Raw genomic sequence first — 22,580 nt, 5'->3', positions numbered from 1 at the left:
CAGAGCATCCCTTATGTTCTAGTTTCTGTAGACAGTTTCTGTAACTATTCTGTAGTGCCCATACTGAGGTACAGAAAGACTATGTTGCCCAGCGTAACCTACTAAGGGGCTGAAAAAGGAGCCATACTCCACCTGTCTCTAAAATTTGTATTTCTTCTACCCTCTTTCGAAAGGAGTTTCCCACTTGTAGTTGATGAATTGTCTCGCTTGCTGTTTAATCCTATTCCTTCATAGAGTAAAAATCCATATTTAAGGAGGTATAGGACCAGAGGTCGTTGCTACTTTATTAGAGCGTATTTTAGCATGAAAGACAAGTAAAGTTAATCCTGCTCAGAGCCTTCCTGATTTAAACTACACAAGTACAATGAAAAGAACAGAAAGCGCCTTTTGGAATTTTGCTTCCCACATTTAATCCTTTATAATCCTGTATTTATTATGATTTTAACTATTAAACCACAAAGGTTAGTGGTCTCACAAATCCAGAAAATCATATGAACCCATGCTGTCTTGAGTATTTCCTAGTTTGCGGCAACCATGGCTAGCAGGGTTTCTCAGCCTCAGCCCTGCTGGCATCTGGGGTCTGCTAATTCTTTGCTGTAAGGAGTTGTTCTGTGCATTGTAGGGTATTTGGCAGTGTCTCCGGCCTCTGCTCATTAGATGGTACTACCACATCCCCGGTTGTGACAGCCCAAATTGTCTCCAGACATTGCCGAATGTCCCTTGGGGGTGGGGGGCAAAATCATTTCAGGTTGAGGACCACTGATGTAGAGAAATAATTGTGGACTGTGTTCTCTGTTAATTTTTTTTTTCTGATAGAATGACTCTTTATTCTCACATCCAAACTTCAGAGAGAGTACACATTCCTAATTTACATTTATTCAAGTAAATTTTAATTTATGTACCCAAAGTACAAGGCAGCATTTTAAACAAAACAGAGTGTGAGACAAGTCTGTATTTGAATTGTAATCAGAATTGATAGATGATCAGAATCATATGGAGAAGTTTTGGAAAGAATGCTGTGTCAGTAAAGGGGAAGTGACCTGGGATGGTACTGACTCAGACTGCAGCCATGCACTGCAAAAAAAAAAAAAAAAAAGCATCTGTTGTTAGCAACCATTATGATTATTTGACAATCAAGGAATTACAGTATTTTAAGCACTTTTATAACCTGACGTCTTAGTTTACTATTCACACATAGATATTTTACTGCCTTTTACTTACATTTTTGGAAATTGGGTGGAAGTTTGGGTTGACTAATAGCATATGGTTCTTCCTTTAAAATGATGGGAAAGAACTGTCTTTGTGCAGAATACCTGATTTTTAGGAAAGAGTAAGTGATATTAAGCAGGAGACAAAATTTCATCTGCCTTGGTTATTTCAAAAATGCATCTCATTTTATTATTCCAACTAGGCTATAGTTGTCAGCCTCAGCCCTTTGCCCCTGCTTGACTTTCAAGCTTCTTAAAGATGGGTCCTCTAATATCAGTCTGCAGACTTAGACCAGAAGGCAGGAACTAGGCTATTCCATGGAGAGGTGAAATGACAGGATCTCTATGGGACAGCTATAGTCTGGGTGATATTCTTTGGGTGGAAATGGCATTCCTCTTGCTTTCCACCTGCAGAAGACCACACTTAGCATTTGACAGGTAACACTTAACATGTGCCAATGCTACTTTAAATAAAATGAGATATTTACTCCTAAATTCCTCCTTCTGCATATACTATCACATCCATTTTAAAGAAGGGGAAACTGAGGTCCAGCATTACTGCTGGCAAGGGTTGAAGCCAAAATTTGAGCTTGGCCTTCCCCCTTTCATTTTCCATGCAACAATCTAATGTGTATTTTTGTTTGTTTAGTTTAGTCGATTGGTTTGTTTGTTTTTTTTTCCTATTAACTACCGCAAATTTAGTGGCTCAAAACAACACACATTTATTATCTTATGATTTTCACTGAGCAGGAGTTGAGGTATGGCCTAATTGGATGCCTCTGTTCGGGGTCTCACAGGGATGGCTACAATCAAGGTGTCAGACAGCCTGTATTTTCATTTAGAGGCTCAAGTGGGGAAAACCCACTTCCAAGCACAGTCAGGTATTGACAGAATTTATTTCCTTGTGCTTATATGACTCAGGGCCCTGAGTTTTGCCAGCTGAATGCCCTGTTCCTTGCTTTCTCAACGTGACTGCTTACACCAGGCCAACCGGGAGAATCTTTCACCCCCTGTTGGTTAAGATGGGAGGAAGGACAGAAAGTTTGTGATAAGGATCTGAGTATGTGCAGCTTAGCCACTAATTTTGAGTTGCTTTTTGGGGAACTTGCAGTTTTATTCTAAAACATTGAGAGAACACAGAATTCTAGTATATATGTTCAATATCTGCAGTGTGTGCTTGGACTTGGTTGAAACTGTTCACTCCTTTTCTTGCCATAAATTTGTTCAACCTTTCTGCTAGTGGTTCTTGCTTAATTGGGTTCCCAAAGTGAATATGGTAGTGAGGCAGAAGACGAAGTAAAAAATGACTCCCAAATTTCTGACTTTAGAAATTGAGTGGATGGCCATGCCATTTATGAAAGGCAACCAGGCTGGGGGAGTGGAGGGAAGTTGCAAATGAAATATGCATTGTTCTTACTGCACCTCATAGTATTCCAGGGAATTCTGAATCTAGTCCAGATAATATTATTTGAAATATTTTTCCAGATAATTCTAAATATAATTCTTCTGATATTCTGAAGAACCTTCCTATTAACAGAAAAACAAACTAATAAGAAATAGGTCCTGGATTAAATATTTTATTGCATTGCTTGGCTTACAGAATGAGGAGGAATCTCAAGGCCCTTCACCCCAGTATAAAATACTAATACATACGCACACACACACACACACACACGTGTGAAAACATAAGCAGGAGCTGAAAACCTCAGTGGAGACTAGTAAGTGAGGGTCCTTGCTTACAGACTAGTGGGGGTAGACATACAATTAATAAACAAAGAAAATACATAGTATGTCAGATAGTAGTAAGTGCTTTGGGGAAGAAATAAGCAAGTGAATGGGAGAGGGGCCCATAATTTTACGTTGGTTGGTGGGGGAAATTTCACTGCAATAAAGAGATTTGAAGAAAAACCTGGAGAAGTGAGAAAGAAAGCAATGGAAGTAATTGCAGAAAAAGTACTCCAGGTAGAGGGCTTGCCAGTGTAAATCTTCTAAAGAAAGAATATGTGACAGCAGAAGGCCCATGTGCCTGGAGTAGATACAGTGTGTGAAAAAAGTAGGAGAGCCGAAGATGACTCCAAGGTTTTTGGAAGATGATGTTTCAAAGGAAATTGACTATGGAGAAGTGAGGGATGGCTTAATAACCAGACAGGTCAAGGGGTCAAAAGTAACTTCTTCAAAAACATTTTTATTCAATTATAGCATAGAAGCAAGAGAACACAAGTCATATAGGTATGATACCAGCACCAGATCGAGGAAAGAACGTTTCTGCAAGCCCATAGACCCTCTGGGTTCCCTTTCAGTAAATGCTTACCCCCCAAGGGTAACAGCTGTCCTGCTTCTAACACTATCTACTAGTTTAACTTGTGTTTAAAGTTTATACACATAGACTCATACAGTATGTACTCTTTTATACATGGCCCTTTTCTCCTTGAACATTATGTGTGGGACTTATCTATATGGCTGCACGTAATTATAGTCTGCCCACTTACATTACTGTTTAGTACTCCAGTGTATGAATATACCACGATTTTTATTTCTCTCTTTTATTGTTTATAGTCATTTGGATAGTTTCCTTTTGAAGGCAATTATGTGTATTACCTCTATGACCATTTTTGTACATGTCATTTGGAAAACATATGTTTGCATTTCTGCTGCATCCTTCCCTTGGGATAGGACCCAAGGCCTAGACCCAGGGGACAATATTGGGACCCTCTCTATTGGATAGGTCATGTTGTTTATTCCAGTACAGTAATAAAGTGGATATTCTTTCTACATGGCTAATTTCTTATTTGGCCTAGAACTTAGATGGGGAAGAGCATTATGATAAATTATGATCTTTGAAGCCAGATATTTAAGAATAAAATCATTAAATGAGACAGAATATTGAGCCACATTCAATTGACCAGAAATTCACTTCATTCAATTGGGAGAGATGGAGCCATATATTTCTAAAGTACTTTTAATTTAAAAGTTCTTGCAGTCCCTAATACCTAATGTTTAAGCATTGTAAGTGTGAAAGTAATACAGAAGCGGAGCCTGCGGAGCCACGTGACTCAGCCACTTCACACTAGCACAAGAGAGCACATTTTCTCTCCTTATTCATGGGTAGACGAATCACTTTCTGTTCAGTTTACCCACATGGGCTTTTGTGAGATTATTTTCAAGAGCAATGAAATTACACAGTGAGCAAGTGCCAAACAAAAGCTGTTTTCTGCAAGTTTCTTTCAGTGTATAAAGTAGCTGAAATTTCAGGAAAGTCTAATCACACTTTGCCAGGAGCCCTGGATTTCTCCTTTTTCTTCTGAGGCATTACTTCTGCCCGTGACCTTAAAGAGCTTTTTGACATGTTGGATTTGACCTTGGCAAGGAAAATGCACTCTAGAAAAGAGAAAGTGTATCACTGGTTATTAAACGCTGATTTTAGAGGCTTTCTTTGATCAATATTTAGAATGCATTCCCTCCATGTGTTGTACAGTAGTAGCCTTTCCAACTTTACCAAAATATATGATTGTATCAGTATTAATTTCAAACAAATTTCATTCTTCAATCTGCTAATCATGTTACCATTTACTAATAAGACCATAATTGAATCATTATTCTGTCCCTTTAAGTAATTTCCTTTAAAAAAAAATACGGCTCTTAGAGGAAAGGCAAGGATTTTTAAATTGTAATGTCATGCCCGAAGAGGGAGTAAGGAAGAACACAGAAAAGCATAAACAGAACAGAGATGCCCTAGTAAGATACCATCACATTTAGCAAGGGGATGGGGCCATGGAGACTCTAGGGAGGGAGGTGGCTGTGTCCATGACAAGAGGGAGGAGATCAAGCTTTCATTCTCAGCCCGTTAGTCTGTATCACTCGTTCTCCATGTGATTTTATCCAAGCCACAGTTCTTTCTTAAGGGCTTGGGACAGGTGATTTCTTTACTTTTTTTATCTTTATCTTTTTAAAAAAAATATTTTATGTATTCATTTGAGAGAGAGAAAGAGAGCACAGGTGGGGTCTCACGGGAGGGGCAGAGGGAGAGGGAGAAGCAGACTCCCTGCTGAGCAGGGAGCCCGATGCAGGGTTTGATCCCAGGACCCCGAGATCATGACCTAACCCAAAGGCAGCTGCTTAACCAACTGAACAACCCAGCCATCACGGGGCAGGTGATTTCTAACTTCATATTAAGCAGGTCTCTAACTGGCTTGCTGGCCAGAAGGCACCCACTAATAATCTCAAATACCAGTGTCATCATGAAGGAACCCATTCATAGAACTCTCTCCTCACTATGAAAATCGCCTTCTACACAAATCTCATGACCACTAACTGATTTCTCTTTCTGACACTTTCTCGACCTGGATCATCACAGCTCAAATGTTGGGACCCAGCAGGTGTCATGTGACATGTCAGAGTACTCACCCCAGGGTTGTTGGAGTACACCTGTTTCCACCAAAGGATGGAGGCATATGCAGCCAGTAAGAGCTCCAGCACAGTGAAGACCAGCATCACCACCAGCACCCCCTGTGAATCAAGCCAGGGATGGTTGGTGCCTGACTGGAGAGAGCAGACTGGGGGCTGAGAGCTCTAGCAGTGGACAGAAGCAGGGAAATACATAGCAGCAGATAAAGGAAGTAAACCCTTCCTTTATCTCTAGTTATTTTTACTGTTACGATGTTTGTAATGTGGATTTGTTTTTATTTATCCAGGAACGGTCTCTGTTCATAGCTTCAAGCATCTGAAATCTCATGTCTTTTTTTAATTCTGAAATTTGGCCGGTTATTTCTTTTTGCATATTTCCTCTCTCCCTGGCTATCCTCCTGGAGCTCATGTTAGATGTGTATTGACCCTTTTCGCTTCACTGTGTCCTCCCTGTTAACCTGTCACTTGTATTTATCAGATTTCTATTGTAATGTGTTGTGCTCTGTGTGATTTAATCAGACCTTAAATTTCATCTCACTATTTATTTCTTTGGATATGTTGAATCTACTGTTTAACTGATACACTAAATTTTTAATTTCAAAGATTATAATTGGCATTTCTAATCATACTGTTTAGTTCTTTTTCAAATCTACTTGTTCTTTTTTCCTACTGTCATGTTCTTTAATTTTGGTTTTAATTCCTTTTTTATGCCTTTAATCATTTAAATATATTTTCATTATACTCTTCTAAATTGGTATATAACCTCCAATTCTTGAGTAACTTTCATATGTGTTGCATTTCCTGCTGTTCCCTATTTTTTCTTACGGTTCTCAAACTTTTTTACTCTTAGATGATGTTAGTATATGGGTGGGTGGAGGGGATTTTTTAATATACACGAGACCCATTGGTTGGGTTTATGGATGACTCCCTAGTGGAAGTTTTACATTTGATTCTGATAGAACGTCAGGAGTTCCACAGACCCAGGAAGTTTTAAAGTTAATCCTTGTATTTGAAGTCCCTATGTTTTATGTGTAATTTTGGATTTGGATACAGTCCATTCCTTCCCGTGGCTTGGTGAGATGAATTCATCCTAGAAACCTTTATGGCAGAGTTTCTTAAACCTTCGTGGGATGTTGGGCAGAGATTTCCTTGTCCTATTTTCATAAATAGGGTAAATATTAAGTCTCTGCTTCTAACAATATCACAGAGCACTTAGTGTGGGCCTGAAGAACTTCAGATTTGTCATGGGCATTAAAATGCCATTATCTCAGCTTGTAACACCTGTGTTCCCGTCCAGACCTCTCTGGTTTTCTGGTCCCAGCTCTTGTTTGGTTACCTGGCTGCAGGATCCTTCTTAGCTCCTGGAACATAAGGGATCTTTCTTCCTCGATTTTTTTCCTTCTTTCCACCCTCCCTTTCTTCCTTCTTCCAACCTCAGATATGTATTTTAAATGTTGTGTTACTTTGCTCAGGTTATGTTTGTGTTAATAAAGAGTGGGCGTTTGGGGTTGGTCCTGTTGCAACTTCTCTGATTTTGCAGGAAGTTCTCTGGTTGTCTGAAAGTAGGAGACAGTTTGATGTATTGAGAGTAGTTTCCATTGAGTTAAAACCTCAGTGTCCTGACAGGGAGGATGTCTCCCTCACCCTCACGGCTTTGCCTGATGTCTGCCCTGCACCAGGGTTATGTTGTCTCCTGGGCTTCCTTGCACTGATTTCTAACCAGATGCATTTCTGTGCCCTTGCACTTCCTCAAGCTCCAGGATCAAAGGGGTTGCTTTTGACAACCTCTGGGTCACATGGGCAGAAACTTGCACACATTTTCTGGGATTCGTGAGACAGAGCCAAGGGAATAAGAGATATTACATTTGTCTCCCTGGCTCCTGCTAGAGGAGTCATAAAGGACGAAATTTTTCTCCTTAAAAGGCCAAAATGTATGGTTTTAAAACTATGAGCCTATATATAGAGGATTGACTAAGCCAAGATTTTTACCATCAACAGGTGATGACCATCCAGCTTGGGGGAAATTTTGGCAAGAAAATACTGTCCAGAGATGTTGGCATTTCTTCTAGGAGTGGAATCCATTGGTGGGCCATCTTCCATCCCCTTCTCCCTCTGCCAGCCCTGCTGGGCTGAAGTATAATAATTATGTGTTTGAGCTTAAAGTCCAAGTTCTATAGCTAACTTAATGTGGCTACATTAATCCCAAATCAAATAAAATTCAAATGAAGAGGGATACTTCTGCCTGCGTTGAGGGTGGGGGGAATGCCTGCTCAACAAAGAGGGCACCCTGAGAGCTAAACCTATTGAGAATGGAATATTTTTTATGTAGGAAAGACTGCTGACTACCTCTTCTTTATCCATTCGTCTGTGGATGGACTCTTAGGTTGCTTCCATATCTTGGCTATTGTAAATAATGCTGCAGTAAACACAAGGGTGAATATATCGTTTCAAACTAGCATTTTTGTTTTCTTTGAGTCAATACCCAGTAGTGGAATTACTGGATCGTATGGTATTTCTTTTTTAATTTTTCCAGAGTGGCTGCACCAATTCACATTCCTACCAACAGCACATGTTGTTCCCTTTTCTCCACATCCTCACCAACACTTGTTTCTTGTCTTTTTGATATTAGCCATTCTGACAGGTGTGAGGGTGTATCTCATTGCAGTTTTGAATTGCATTTCCCTGATGATTAGTGATGTTGAACATCTTTTCATGTGTCTGTCAGCCGTCTGTATGTCTTCTTTGGGAAAATATCTATTCATGTCTTCTGCCCATTTTTAAATTGGATTATTTGTTTTTTCAGTGTTGAGTTGTGTAAGTTTTTATATATTTGGGGTATTAACCCCTTATAGGATATGTCATTTGCAAATATCTTCTCCCATTTAGTAGGTTGCCTTTTCTTTTTGTTGATATTTTCCTTTGCTGTGCAGAAGCTTTTTTATTTTGGGTGTCATCTCAATAGTTTATTTTTGCATATTTCTCTTGCCAGAAGAGACCTATCTTGAACCCACAGCCCTTCTTGATTTCCTATTTTGACTTGGCACAGTACATCCCTTATATTTTGCAGTCTGCTGACAGGACTCTTTCAACCACAATTTTTTTTTTCTGTCTGCTTCCAGGCATTCAGATCAGCAGGATACAGACTGCTGAAAAAGCAGAAATTATGCAAAGGAGAGAAACTGAGATTTCACATGACAGGATACTGAGTCTGAAGCTACTTACTGTTAGACTGACACTAGTCAGGAGACAGTTCTTGAATTCATATTCCGAATAATAGTACATCGAATAAGGCAGTGTGGCTAGATACTCCCTTTCTGAATCACACCCTCGAGAGGCAGTCTTCAGGGTTGCCAGGCCATCAGCAAGGAGGAAGAGGCCTGCTCCAGCAGTGAGAGAACTCACTGCACTTGAGGTCAGGCTGCTCATGGCCTGAAAAAGAAATTCTGCGTTGGGCGCTCATGGCAGAAGCAGTGTGTGATACTGTTATCCCTCCATCCATTACACTACAGTGGTGCTTCCCTAAGTCTGTTTCCCCCCTAACCTGCATACTTCTGGGAGTACAGACTGTATTTTATTCATCTCTGTATCCCTCTTCACTGTCTAGTTTATCACCTGATATATTAACAAATGTTTGTTGAGTGCAAGAATGCATGAATAATTCCTCCTTCGGGATAGGGGTGCTGGCTCCGTGGCTCCCTGAAGACAGGTGAAACTGCTCAAACCACTTCCAATATATTCCTTGATTTCCTCAATACCTTTGGAATATGGCCTTTGGTCCCTCCTAGACCAATCTATGTCTTTTCTTTCCATATAAGAGAAAACTGGAGAAGCTGGAAGGTATCTACCTATAGGTGGATCAGGCCTGAGAACCACATGCATCACACTTTCTCCTGGGTCATATTCTATATTTCAGGGTAAAGGGTTCTCACAGAATATGGTTTCTATGCAAGGACACTGATGTGCTAGATTCTGTGCCAGGTTCCCATCATATGCCCTTTTCTACTTGAACATCATTATAGGCTACTGTGGGTTGGGAGGATGGTTGCTCTGCCCCCTTCTCCCTAGACCTGGTAGCTGTGTGACTTCAAGTGCTGAGTTACCGAAGGGAGAGCAGATGGAATGGGCAGTGCCTTTGCCCAGAGCTGCCACGTGGGCGATGGAGCCCACATGTTGTCTTGTGTCCTATGTGTGGAGCCCACGTCATGCCGTGTCATCTGAAGTATTGTTTTTCCCTTTTAGGGTGTTCAGGACACTTGAGAAGCCACCTATGAGATCCACATGTTTATCTTCCACATTTTATAAATGAGAAAACTGAAGGCCAGAGAAGGAAGGAACTTTTTCAAGCACACAGATGTGTCAGCAACAGAGCTGGGACAGAGTATAGATTTCCTGGTTCCAAGCCCAGAGCTCTGACTCCATCCAATGGGGTGAACATTTCAAAATTCTGTCCACTGGTTCTGGGGTTTAGATTCTAGCTTCAAGTATTGGGAACATATACCAGCCTCCTACACCATCTTATGTGCCCTCATCCATAGCTGACTACACCCCGAATCTTCTTGAGGCAGGATGTAGCTTTTCCCTAAGTCGTCTTCGTGAGTGTGTAGCAGGGGAAAGGAAAAGTTTGCTATGGAGAGGATCAAAGACCCCACCCCAGGAAAGTGGCTACAGTCTGATAATTCCTTGTTTCTGAGAGGGTGGAGGAGCTAACCACAGGATCTAAGCCCATACACCTGTGTCTCTGACTTTGCCACTTAGGGAAATTAATTCATTATGAGACAGGTTTTTCCAGAAAAAGGATCTCTAGGTTCTAGCTGGGATGGCCATCTACCCTCTTCAGGGCCAAGAAAACAAACTGTAAAGACTTCATGGTATATTTAAAAATTTCTACTGCTTAAGCAAGTGACGTAAATCTCCTCCAAGCTTGGAATATGATCCCGGAGTACGCTGTGTAGGAGAAGAGCACTGGTCTAGAAGGCAAGGAATTTTGTGTTTATACCGGTTCTGCCGGGAGACCAGCAGTGAGAACTTGGGTTCTTTCTCCTGCTCAGAGCCCTATTTTCTTAAGTTGTGAATGGAAACTTTGAACTAGAGTAATTAACTCTTGAGTTCCCTTTATTCCAATGAGCTGAGATTTGATAGTTCTCATACTTACAAAAGGCTTAGTTGATTTTTTCCCAGAAATAATCGAGAGGGATCCAGTAATGGCAAACTGCTCAGAAAAGAGAAAAATAATCAGTTCAGTTGTCTTGTGGAGATGGGGCCACCATGTTACTATCAATCAATCAATCAATCAATCAGTAATGTAAAACTTCTAGGGAGATAACACTGTAGGAATGGTGTAGGTCCATTTTGATAGAGTCCTGATTTCCACTCTCAGGATGCTTACGTTGACTTTGAAGAATGGGCAGATGCACAGAGGATCTGGATTTATGTTAGCAAAAATCACTGTCAGGGGAGGTGGCCTGGAGAGGAGGTGTATGTGGAAGGAGGAGAGCAGTGCTGAATTACATGGTGCGAAGAAAGGAAGCTGAGAAAGACCAGTGACTTGAAGGGATAGGAACGCAGGAATAGCCAACAGAAGCACTTATGAAAGGCGCTCTGATGGCACAAGATAGCGAAACACGTGAGCTTCAAGTATTGGTGTAGGGGGCTGAGGAAGGTGGGAAGTACAGGGACATATGTGAAGAGTCTTTCATCCTGAAGCACCAGAGGTCAGTATTTGAGCTCAGCGGTATTAAGGATCCAGCTGGTGGAGGGAGAATGTTCTGAGAAGCTGAAACATTGGTTAAGCTTGTGGTTTTTAGGGATTGGGTAGTCACCGACAAAGAAGGTCCAGCATGACCTATTTCTACTTTTCGTAAGGGAATGTGGGAGTCACAACTACTGATCAAATAGGGATATAAGGGCGAATTATGCTCTGGGGGCAGGAGCAGGGCTTCCTTGCAACACTGCATAGTTTGTGTTCACACAAAGGCTATATCCATACAATGGTGGTGCCTTCGTAGAATTCATCTGCCCAGAATGTATGCTTTTTTTCTTCTTTGTACAAGATACTACATGGAAAATAAGTGTCCCTTTGTGGGAGGCGTGACTAGGCCCTGGCTAGTCACGCCTAATCCTTTTCCAATCTCCAAAGAAAAGGATTGACTAGGCCCTTCTCCCTGAGTGATTAGATGGAAGGCATCAAAAAAGTTTTCCAAATTCTCAGGATTACTTCTGAACATATAACAAGTGCCCTCGCTTCCCATGAATTTTACTATTTCCAGTTTAATTCTCTGCAAACCTGTGGCATCTACCAGTGGTGCTCATTCTATTTTAAAATTGATTTTTTCACTCTCTACCTGACAGATGGATTATTCTTAATCTAGAGGAAAGCCAATGGCCTCATCAAAGGCCCAAAGAAGAATGTGAAAAATCTTCCATTTTTCCAAAGGTAGGCTGTGAGGCCAGGTAAGAAATGCTGTCCTGGTATGCCCACTGTATTACCCTCTTGCCTCCTGCCCCAACCAGCCACTCCCTGGGATGCTGACACAGGAGGAGGGATTAAACCCATCTGCTGCTTTTCCTGAATTGGAGAAACATCACAAGGGACAATGATAGAGGGAAAGTCGGAGGCCTTGACTGCCTTCTCCTCTCTCCCTACCTCTTGGGAGTCATGGAGTGACTTAGCACCTACTTAGCATTTAAAAAGCATATCCGCTCGTGGACACCCCACTCTACTCACACATAGAGCTCCTACAAATGGGTACCCAGACATCAAAATGGTGGAAATTGTTGGCTTGAAGTGGGAAGAGTAGGGAGCAGAAACCAAAAGAGCCCCCAAACTTGAAATCAACAGGCAGCACAGGATCTGGATAATCTACAAAAGACAAGAAGGAAAATTCTAGGAACACACTTTGAACAGATGAAAGTGATTATTTGAATGTACATTGTGTTTATAAAGAGTACAGATATAATTTGTCATATTAAAAAGGAAAAAAGGGAGCGCCTGGATGGTTCAGTCAGTTAAGTGTCTGACTCTTGATTTCAACTCAGGTCATGATCTCAGGGTTGTGAGATCAAGCCCTGTGCTGGGCATGGAGCCTGCTTGAGATTCTCTCTCTCCCTCTCCTGCTCCATCCACTCTGCTCATGTGTGCTCAATCTCTCTCTCTCTCACAATAAATAAATAAATTAAATTAAATTAAATTAAATAAAAAGGAAAAAAAAGGTGTTACAAGGAGCCAATAGGCATTCTCTAATAGAAAGTCATGTATAACTAACCTCTTCTTTTCTGATAGGATTATTAAACTAGCAAATCAGGGAGTGATCAAATGTTATTTTAGCTTTATTTTGAAAAAGATAGTTGACAAATTTTTTTTTCTAGGAAAAGCAAATGGAGAAATTTTTTCTGGATGCTAGTTCAGCTAGATGGATGTAGAAAGCAAACTTACCAAGGAAGAGTTAATATAGGATTCAATTTCAATTGAAATAAAACAGAGTAGAAAGTCTCTAGTCCCATAATCCATCTTATCTTATTCATCATTGGATTTTAATAATAATTACTATTTTCATGACTTTGGTGATAATAATGTCTATATTTATTGAACACTTTCTACACCCTAAAAAGATCAGAGTTGGTGGAGTATGGGATGCTTGAAATGTAGGTAATGGTGGCTTTATTGCTGTTAGTATTGATAAGGCCCAGGGTATGACTCACGGAATGTTTGCCTAAGGAAGGATGGGGAAGATACCTGGGGAGAAGAGGTCAAGGAAAGAGAGGATGTGATACTGGAGGAATCATAAACATGAATATTGAAACAGTTAAGGCTTATGATAGGACCTCTCCTGGAAGGAGTGACAGTGATTGAGGACAGTATCTCAAAAGGAAAAGGCAAATTACCCAGGAGAATAAAAAAAGTGGCAATAACCTGGAGTCCTCCTGTATAGCAGGAGGACTTTGAGACTAGGTCTCAGTTTCTTTTTTTTCTTTTAACTGTATAGTCCGCCTATTATCCTAAGTGTGTAAAATAATGGCCAAGACGTTGAAGGTGCTCAAAAATGGCAGCTGAATGCCTGAATGAATAAACATGTTTACAGTATCTCTTGATTGCAGAGGGACACAGTGAAAAGTGTTTGTGATTCTAGGCCACATGTAGGCTAGATTGTAGGGAGCAGGGCAAGTCTGCCCGGAACCTGTTGTTTGGAAGAAGTAAATTAAGGAGTGAGTATTGGTAAATGATAGCAGAATGACAAACAATTGGTTTTATTTTCAAGCAACATGTTCATCAAATGATTTTTCTAAGGATGATCACTTTTCAGATTTGCCAGTATGTTATTAATGTTACTTTCTAAAACATTGATTATTTTTACATTTTTAAACTAAACTCTGTCTTCTGAAATTTTAATTCTCCTATCAGTTCTCAATTATTCCTAATACTAGAGTTACCTAATAGAACCTTTTGAAGTTCATGACTAATTAAATTGCTTGAGATAATTAATTTTTTCCCGTGCTCATAATATAGATAACTTTTTAAAAATATCTTTTTTGGGGGTAGAAGACTGAATTAAGATTTTTCAAATAATACATAAAAAGGGTCATTAAGTTGTTTTTTTTTTTTTTTAAGTGGGAGTGAATTACTTAGTTGGATGATGAGATACTAAAGTAGGAGCTTTTAGAGATTGAGAGGAGAAGATTGATCTAGAAGTGTCCGTGAGAAGCAAAGAAGAGACTGCCTTCACTTCCAGGCCCAGAAGTGAGGGTCGCGGTGGAAACAGTGCCCTTGGGAGCTAGGTTTCTGTTTGCACAATAGATGAGGAGGCCTTTGAGAAACAAATTGGGGAATGAAGAGGATTACGCTGTTAACTGACCCTAACTTCCAGAGGCCACAACTAGGCAGGTTTCCGAAGCTGAAAATGAATAGGAGTCAGGTCTTAAAAGGGGATATTCAGAGCAGGTAGGAATTAAAGTCCTGGATATGAAGGATGATGAACCGGGGACATGTGGATGTCTTATAGTTAGGCGAACAGGGGGAAAATCTATAGTGAGGTTAGTCCAAACTGTCTCATCTCAAAATGGTTAAGAAATGAGCTCAAAACAGAAAGATCTAATTTAATCCTATTGAGTAAAATCATATGGTTAAATCCAAAATCTACTATATTAGAGACAAATTGCGAGAGACTTTCTTATATAGGTTTCAAGTAGAGACCTAGTGGTTTTAGTTTACAGAAAGGCCTGAGTTGGATAGAGTCTTCCCATAAAGCCCCATTTCATGTCCCAATTAACCTGGAGTCAGATGGAAAAAAAAAATGAAAGACTGTCCCAGATCCACTGTAGATCTGTAGTCTGAAGGCATTCACCACATTCTCCCCCGTGTTCGCCTTACAATGACATCAACTTACTCCAAGGACTGTAGCTTCTTCCTGCAGACTATTCTCTGGGTTATCTTCCTTTTGGTCACTGTGTTTAGGTTTTTCCCTTTTGAGGACGATAATGTCATTTGGAGTAAAGGATTCAAAGTCTCCCTTGGTCTTGGGCTGTGATAGCATGATGCTGACGATGCTAGAAGAGGCAGTGAACTCAGTTAGGACCCGAGGTTCAACCTGAAGATGTGAAACCATTTAAGATTTTTCTCCATTGTCCAAGGGGACAACTGAATGTGGGGAGCAGTGGAAGTGTTGGAATGCCAGCATGCTTGGCACAGTCCATCCATTGTGGACAGGAAGCATATCATGGGGAGAAAACTATAAACATTTTGAGGAGTCCCACAGTGGAGAGGTAAACAATTCATATAGAACTTGCCTTGCAGCCTTGAGCGTATCCACCTCATTGTCCTTCCAACCAGCACTGCTTCCAGCCTCCCTGTCCTGCCCACGTATCTGTGCTTTAGCTGTGCTGCATTTCCACGCCACAGGTCCTGATTTTGTACTTCTGTGCTGCACCCATACTGCTCAGTGTTCCATCATAGTCTTGTTTTCTTTCCACTCAGATGTTGATTAATCCTAGCCCACATCTCTTGTATAGCTCCTGTCCCACAAGGAATGACCCTCTTGCCCATAGTAGCTCAATGATTGTTAATACGAATATTTATTTAACTCTGCTAAATTCCAGGCACTAGGCTATAGTAGCTCTAATCTTTATAACAGATTAGGTGTTATTAAGTCCACTTTATGCATTAGAAACTCAGGACTAATAAGTTCAAGTGATTTTCATTATATGAAATACACAAAGTGCTTAGCCTGACACATTGAGAGTGTTTAATACCTGGTAGCAAATATCATTATTATTATCCTGTATTTCCATAACAGTCTGAACCAAGTCAGCCTGGCTCAGAAGCTTGTGATAGTTTCCTCAACACCACATTAATTCTCCTCATCTTCTCTTCTTTCCTAACATTGGCAGTTCCAGTGTAGACTCAAGGCGCATGTCGTCTGCTGCCCACCAGCTCAGCAGTGCTGCTGAGCCTCTGTGGAATGAGCAGCAGAGTCCAGCCACTAGGATGCTCCCTGGATCTGTTCTCAGCACAACATTCTCCCCCTTGAAGGCCATAGATTGGATAAAAGCTTGTGATAATCTGATGGTGCCACCATTCTGTTCCCTGATCCTTCTCCTCAATGTCTAAGTTCTCTTGGAGGGAGTGCATAACATATAAAGATTGCAACTGGCATCTCCAATCTCATTAGTAGTGAGGGAGATGGGAAAGGACGGTGAGCTGGAAGTCAATGCCTCAGCATCATTTTGCATATCTGAGCATAAGCCTTGGAGCCCAGTCCTATGCTTATATTCTACACCCACCAGTTATTTCTAAACTTACCATAAGCAGGTTGTTTTAGCCACTTCATAGGTTCATAGTGAGGGAGAGATGAGATGATGCATGTAATGGTTTCAACATAGAGCAAGTGCACATGATATACTCTCAGGACATATCAGTTATGTCTAAAACCCATCGGAATTCCAGCTCAGATATTTATTAGCTGGCCACAGGCAGGTTATTTCCCCTCTTTTATCCTGTTTCATTAAATATAAAACAGGGATAACAATGCTATCATGAAGGACTCTTGTGAGGATTTGAATGAGGTGATTTAGATGAGTGCCTTTTGTTGTGTCCCTGTGATCTTTATCAGGTGCTCCATACTCAATAAAACATTGGTGACTTCTACCCCATTTCTACTCCTAGATCCATGCCCTGGTCGTTTCTCATGCTCTCTGGGTATCAAACGCCTTTGAAAAGTTTTTAAAAATATCGTTCTCCTTGTCTAAGGAGTTAATTTTCTTTTTTTGGGATTTTGGAATCTGAACGGAAGTATGGTTAAGGTAACATAAACAAGGAGGCGATCAGTGTTGACACTGAATCCTTTGCAGTACAGCCGGGGCAAAGAGGCCATGGGTGAGCATTCTAGCACATCTTTAAAACCAGAGCAGTAGAAAAATCATCAGGTTTGGAAAGATTCTGGGTTTCAAAATTAAACAGTAATTCCTGATAAAATGATAATAATTGCTAACATTTACTCAGCACCCACTGTGAGTCTGGCACTCTGGTAAGAGCTTTGTGTAGAGTCTCTTTTAGTCTACACAGCAACTCTCAGAGATAGGTGCTATTGTTACTTGAATTCTACAGATAAGAAAATAAGGCTTAGATTTTCCTCTGTGGTCAGGAAGAAGACAGGAATGTCTGTTCTGACCACTGTTATTTAACATAGTACTAGAAGTCCCTGGCACAGCAATCAGACAACAAAAAGAAATAAAAGGCATCCAAATCAGCAAGGAAGAAGTCTAACTTTCACTATTCGCAGATGACATGATACTATATATAGAAAACCTGAAAGACTCCACCAAAAAATTGATAGAACTGATAAATAAATTCAGTAAAGTTGCAGGATACAAAATCAATGTACAGAAATTTGTTGCATTTCTATATGCCAATAATGAAGCAGCAGAAAGAGAAATCAAGGAATCTGCCCCATTTATAATTGCACCAAAACCCATAAGATACCTAGGAATAAACCTAACCAAAGAGGTAAAAGATCTGTACTCTGAAAACTATGAAACACTGATGAAAGAAATTGAAGATGACACAAAGAAATGGAAACACAGCCCATGCTCGTGAATTGGAAGAACAAATATTGTTAAAATGTCTATATTACCCAAAGCAGTTTACACATTGACGGCAATCCCTACAAAATACCAACAGCATCTTTCACAGAGCTAGAACAAACAATCCTAAAATTTATATGGAACCACAAAATACCCCAGATAGCCAAAGCAATCTTGAAAAAGAAAAGCAAAGCTGGAGGCATCACAATTCTGGACTTCAAGTTATATTACAAAGCTATAATGATCAAGACATTATGGTACTGGGCACAAAAATAGACACATAGATCAATAGAACAGAATAGAAAACCCAGAAATGAACCCACAACTATAGGGTCAACTAATCTTCAGCAAAGCAGGAAAGAATATCCAATGGAAAAAAGACAAAGGATACAAAAATACTAATTCAAAGGGATACATGCATCCCAATGTTTATAGCAGCATTATCTTCAATAGCCAAATTATGGAAAAAGTCCAAATGTCCATCAACTGATGAATGGATAAAAAAGGTGTGGTACACACACACACATGCACACACGCAGACATGTTATGCAATGGAATATTACTCAGTTATCAAAAAGAATGAAATCTTGCCATTCACAACAACGTGGATAGATCTAGAAAGTATTATGCTAAGCGAAATAAGTCAGTAAGAGAAAGACAAATACCATACGATCTCACTCATATGTGGAATTTAAGAAACAAAACAAACAAACATGGGGAAAAGAGAGAGGAAAACCAAGAAACAGACTCTTGACTATAGAGAATAAATTCATGGTTACCAGAGGGGAGGTGGGGGGAGGTGGGTTTAACAGGTGATGGGGATTAAGGAGGGCATTTGTGAGGGGCACCCGGTGTTGTATGGAGGTGTTGAATCACTAAATTATACACCTGAACATAATGTTACACTGAATGTTAACTGGAATTTTAATTAAAGAAAAGAAAACGAGGCTTAGAAAGGGTAAATGGTTTGCATAAGATTGTATATATAGCATATAATGGAGCAAGATCTGAACCCAGGCAATGTAATGCCTGGGCTCTTCTATATCCCTGGTAGGTATGGGCCTGCCCATCTAGCCACGCACAATCCTCAGCCCTTCTGTCTTCCCTCCCTCATAGCCGAAGTCCATTGGCTACTACTCTCCAGCTCTGCCTTCACTCACAGGAGTATTTCTTTTTTTTTTTAATTAATTAATTAGTGTATAATGTGTTCTTGGTTTCAGAGGTACAGCCTGTGATTCATCAGTCTTATATAATACTTAGTGCTCATTATATCACATGCCCCCCTTAATGTCCATCACGCAGTTACCCCATCCCTCCACCCCCTCCCCTCCAGCAATCCTGTTTGTTTCCTGTGATTAAGAGTCTCTCATGGTTTGTTTCCCTCTCTGGTTTCGTCTTGTTTTATTTTTTTCCTCTCTTTCCCTATGGTCCTTTGTTTTGTTTTCTTATTCAACATATCAGTGAGATCATACGATAATTTTCTTTCTCTGATTGACTTATTTTGCTTAACATAATACCCTCCAGTTCCACCCACATCGTTGCGAATGACAAGATTTCAATTTTTGATGTATGTGTAATATTCATATATATATATATATATATATATATCGTGTGTGTATATATATATATATATATATATATATATATATTACATCTTCTTTATCCATTCATCTATTGATGGACATCTGGGCTGTTTCCATAGTTTGGCTATTGTGGACATTGCTGCTGTAAACACTGGGGTGCAGGTGCACCTTCAGATCACTACATTTGTATCTTTGGGGTAAATACCCAGTAGTGCAATTGCTGGGTCATAAGGTAGCTCTATTTTCAACTTTTTTAGGAACCTCCATACTGTTTTCCAGAGTAGCTGTACCAGCTTGCTTTCCCACCAACAGTGTAGAAGGGTTCTCCTTTCTCTGCATCCTTGCCAACATCTGTCATTTCCTGACTTGTTAATTTTAGCCATTCTGACTGATGAGGTGGTGTTTCATTGTGGTTTTGATTTGTATTTCCCTGAAGCCAAGTGGTGTTGAGTATTTTTTCACGTGTCTGTTGGCCATTTGTATGTCTTCTTTGGAGAAATGTCTGTTCATGTCTTCTGCCCATTTCTTGATTGAGTTATTTGTTCTTTGGGTGTTGAGTTTGATAAGTTCTTTATAGATTTTGGATACTAGCCATAGGAGCATTTCTGACCTTGGACATTTGTTCCCATATTCCTGGTAAAAGTAAATTGGCTTCTGCTGAGCTCCTGTGTTTTACCAGCCCAAATGTGCTAAGTAGATTCCTTCCTCTTTCTAGTCTTAATCCCCAGTCTTTTGGGGTTCATCCACATTGTCACAAAGTGCAGGATTTCCTCCTTTGTAAGGCTGACTATGAGGACACTGTGCTGGTCAACAAGCTGGTCACAGAAGGACAGATACTGAGTGACAGAACTTATACGAGGTATCTAAAATAGATTCACAGAGGCAAAGACTAGAACGGTGGTTGCCAGGCACTGGGCGAGGAAGAAATAGGGAGTTGCAATACGATGTGTATAAAATTTCAGTTGTGTCGGGTAACTTCTAGAGATCTACTGCACAGCGTTGGGCCTATAGGTAGACCTACTGTATTGCACATTTAAAAATTTGTTAGAGAGTAGATCTCATGTTAAGTGTTGTTACCACAATAAAACTTAAAAAAATAAAATCCCAATTTAAGGATTTAAAAACAAAAGTCTCTAGTTCTGGATCCTTTCCTATAGGATTTCTATAGGATTCCTTCCTATATTTTTCGGTCCTCATACCCAAGGACTACAGGATATACTTGATTCTAGTCCTGACACTAGGACCTGGAAGCCTCCTTGGTACACTTACCATACTCTGGATGCCGTGTACATTTATTTTCTTTAATTATTTTTAATTGTTCTGTTTAAAAAAGTATATAACCTAGCAAATATAATGAAAAAGGAAATACATTTTGAAGAAGAAAACGGAATTCCTTAAATCCCGACTTCTACACGATAACTAGCGTTTCATACATAACCTTTGCATTCTTGCATTTTCTCCCTCTTTCTTTTTATGTGTTTACACACATTCATCGTTCTACATAAACAGAATCATTCTATTCAGGTCTGTTAGAAATCTTTTTGCCCTCAGCATTATTCTGTGGACATCTCTGACACTAAGGAATGTAAGTAATAAAAATCCTAAATTTAAAAGCCGAATGGAACATTCTGACACATGATACAGTGTGGATGAACCTTGAAGACAAAATGCTAAGTGAAATAAGCCAGTCATAGAAGGACAAGTATTGTACAATGGCACTTCTGGGAGACAGACAGAGTACTGAAGTTCGTCAAGACAGAAAGTAGAATGATGGGTACCATGGCTGGGAGGGGAGGGAAATGTGGAGTTAGTGCTTAATGGGCATGGAGTTTCAGTCTGGGAAGATGAAAAAGTTCTGGAGTTCAGTTGTGGGGATGGTTGCACAAGAATAAGGATGTACTAAATACCACTGAATGATACACTTAAAAATGGTTAAGATGCTAAATCTTGTGTTATATATATTTTACCACAGTGGAAAAGCCAGTGTATCCAAATGAATAGATGTTTCAAGATTCATTTAATCAGTGAAGGTTATTTAGATCGTTTCTTTCTCTTCCTCCCTCTCTCTGTCTCTCTTTACCATTATGAACAACGCTGTGGTGAACATCTTTGCACTCTGTTGTGCCTCACCTATTCAATTATCTCCTTAGAGTAACATTTCAGAAGTGGATTTATGGAGTTTAAGGCTATGATACATGTATTGCTACCTTTTAGGGTTATATAGAGACAACATTCTTTATGGTTTCGCAGGAGGTCTCTAGACGGATGCCATCATCCCCAGACTCCACAGTCTTAGAGGGATTCTTGGTCCCTCCACATTCATCAAATGGAGGCAAACTTGGGGCGGCCCACAACCTTTCCAGACAGTTCTTAAACCCCCACTTTGGAGACAAATCATAGCTTAGAAGAGAACTGCTTTGCATGCAGCAGTTTTATCTATGACAGAAATAGAGTGGAACCTTGGGGTCCTAATGCAGGATCCAGTCTAATAGTGCAGTATTTTCTGAGAGTACATTCTGTGTAAGACTGAGTGACATACCAATAAATGCAGAGAATTGTAGAAAATCGTCACCTCAAGTCTTGAAGGAAACCTAAGGATTGTTTCACCTAATTCTTTCGTTTGGAAAGTGGTAAACTAATGATCAGAGCAGGGAATTAACTCACCAGTTATGCAGGTACTCAGAAGACAGAATAAGAATCTGATTCCTGGCTCTCTATTCCAAGGACAGTCATCTCCCCACAAAATTCAGGATCTGAACCAAGGTACCCACCTGTTCTTGTAGCCCAGTCCTGTAAGTGATGGCTGGTGGGCTAGCTCTCTGCTAGGGAACTCTCAGCCAGAACTTCCTACTGGCTGTTCCTGCCAGAATGATCTTGCTCCTCTGCTCTCCAGCCTCTGAGACTTCCTGCCCCTTTCTCAGAGCAGAAGTTATGATTACACAAGATATGAGCTTCGTTGTACTTACTGTCAATGCATGAAAAGTACCTCTGCTTTCTCTTTCTAAATTTCAAGCACTGGAAATGGACACAAAATACAAGTAACACATAAGAATAAATAGCTTGTGAACACTGGTAACTTGCATGGTCCGAGTTAGAATTCATTTCCCCCATTCGTATAGGTAAGTCAACTAGTTTATCTTAGCCTGAGTTTTCTGTCTACTAAATAGGGATGGATAATAATGATTCCACTGTTGGCTGTTGGGAGGACTAAAGAGAAAGGATGCAAAGAGCTTACAAAAATCAGGTACTCAGTTAATAGTGATAACAATGATGTTCGTTTTGGATTTCGGAGAATTTATTTATTTTCCCATCT

At 40.1% G+C, this 22,580-nt stretch overlaps 1 protein-coding gene across 3 annotated transcripts; it reads right to left on the bottom strand.

Annotated features, from left to right (window-relative positions):
* Nucleotides 1–1,003: 1,003 nt before the first annotated feature.
* On the bottom strand, nucleotides 1,004–22,174 carry MS4A7 (membrane spanning 4-domains A7). 3 transcript variants are annotated; one of them, XM_034646380.1, is made up of 7 exons: nucleotides 22,039–22,174; nucleotides 14,993–15,152; nucleotides 12,337–12,471; nucleotides 10,765–10,821; nucleotides 8,835–9,041; nucleotides 5,613–5,714; nucleotides 1,004–1,074 (listed from the first exon to the last, which is right to left on the bottom strand). In XM_034646380.1, the coding sequence occupies exons 2-7, from the start codon at nucleotides 15,137–15,139 to the stop codon at nucleotides 1,057–1,059; spliced, it is 666 nt and encodes a 221-aa protein (XP_034502271.1). In that variant the 5' UTR covers nucleotides 15,140–15,152; nucleotides 22,039–22,174; the 3' UTR covers nucleotides 1,004–1,056. The 3 variants fall into 3 exon arrangements, with proteins under 3 accessions (XP_034502271.1, XP_034502270.1, XP_034502272.1); XM_034646379.1 differs by lacking the exon at nucleotides 1,004–1,074 and adding an exon at nucleotides 2,777–4,586; XM_034646381.1 differs by lacking the exons at nucleotides 1,004–1,074; nucleotides 12,337–12,471 and adding an exon at nucleotides 2,777–4,586.
* Nucleotides 22,175–22,580: the final 406 nt, after the last annotated feature.

Source organism: Ailuropoda melanoleuca, chromosome 16 (genome assembly GCF_002007445.2).
Source record: "Ailuropoda melanoleuca isolate Jingjing chromosome 16, ASM200744v2, whole genome shotgun sequence".
Taxonomy (NCBI): Eukaryota; Metazoa; Chordata; class Mammalia; order Carnivora; family Ursidae; genus Ailuropoda; species Ailuropoda melanoleuca.
The sequence above is the reverse complement of the archived record's forward strand: the minus strand, read 5'-3'. Positions and strand labels throughout refer to the sequence as shown.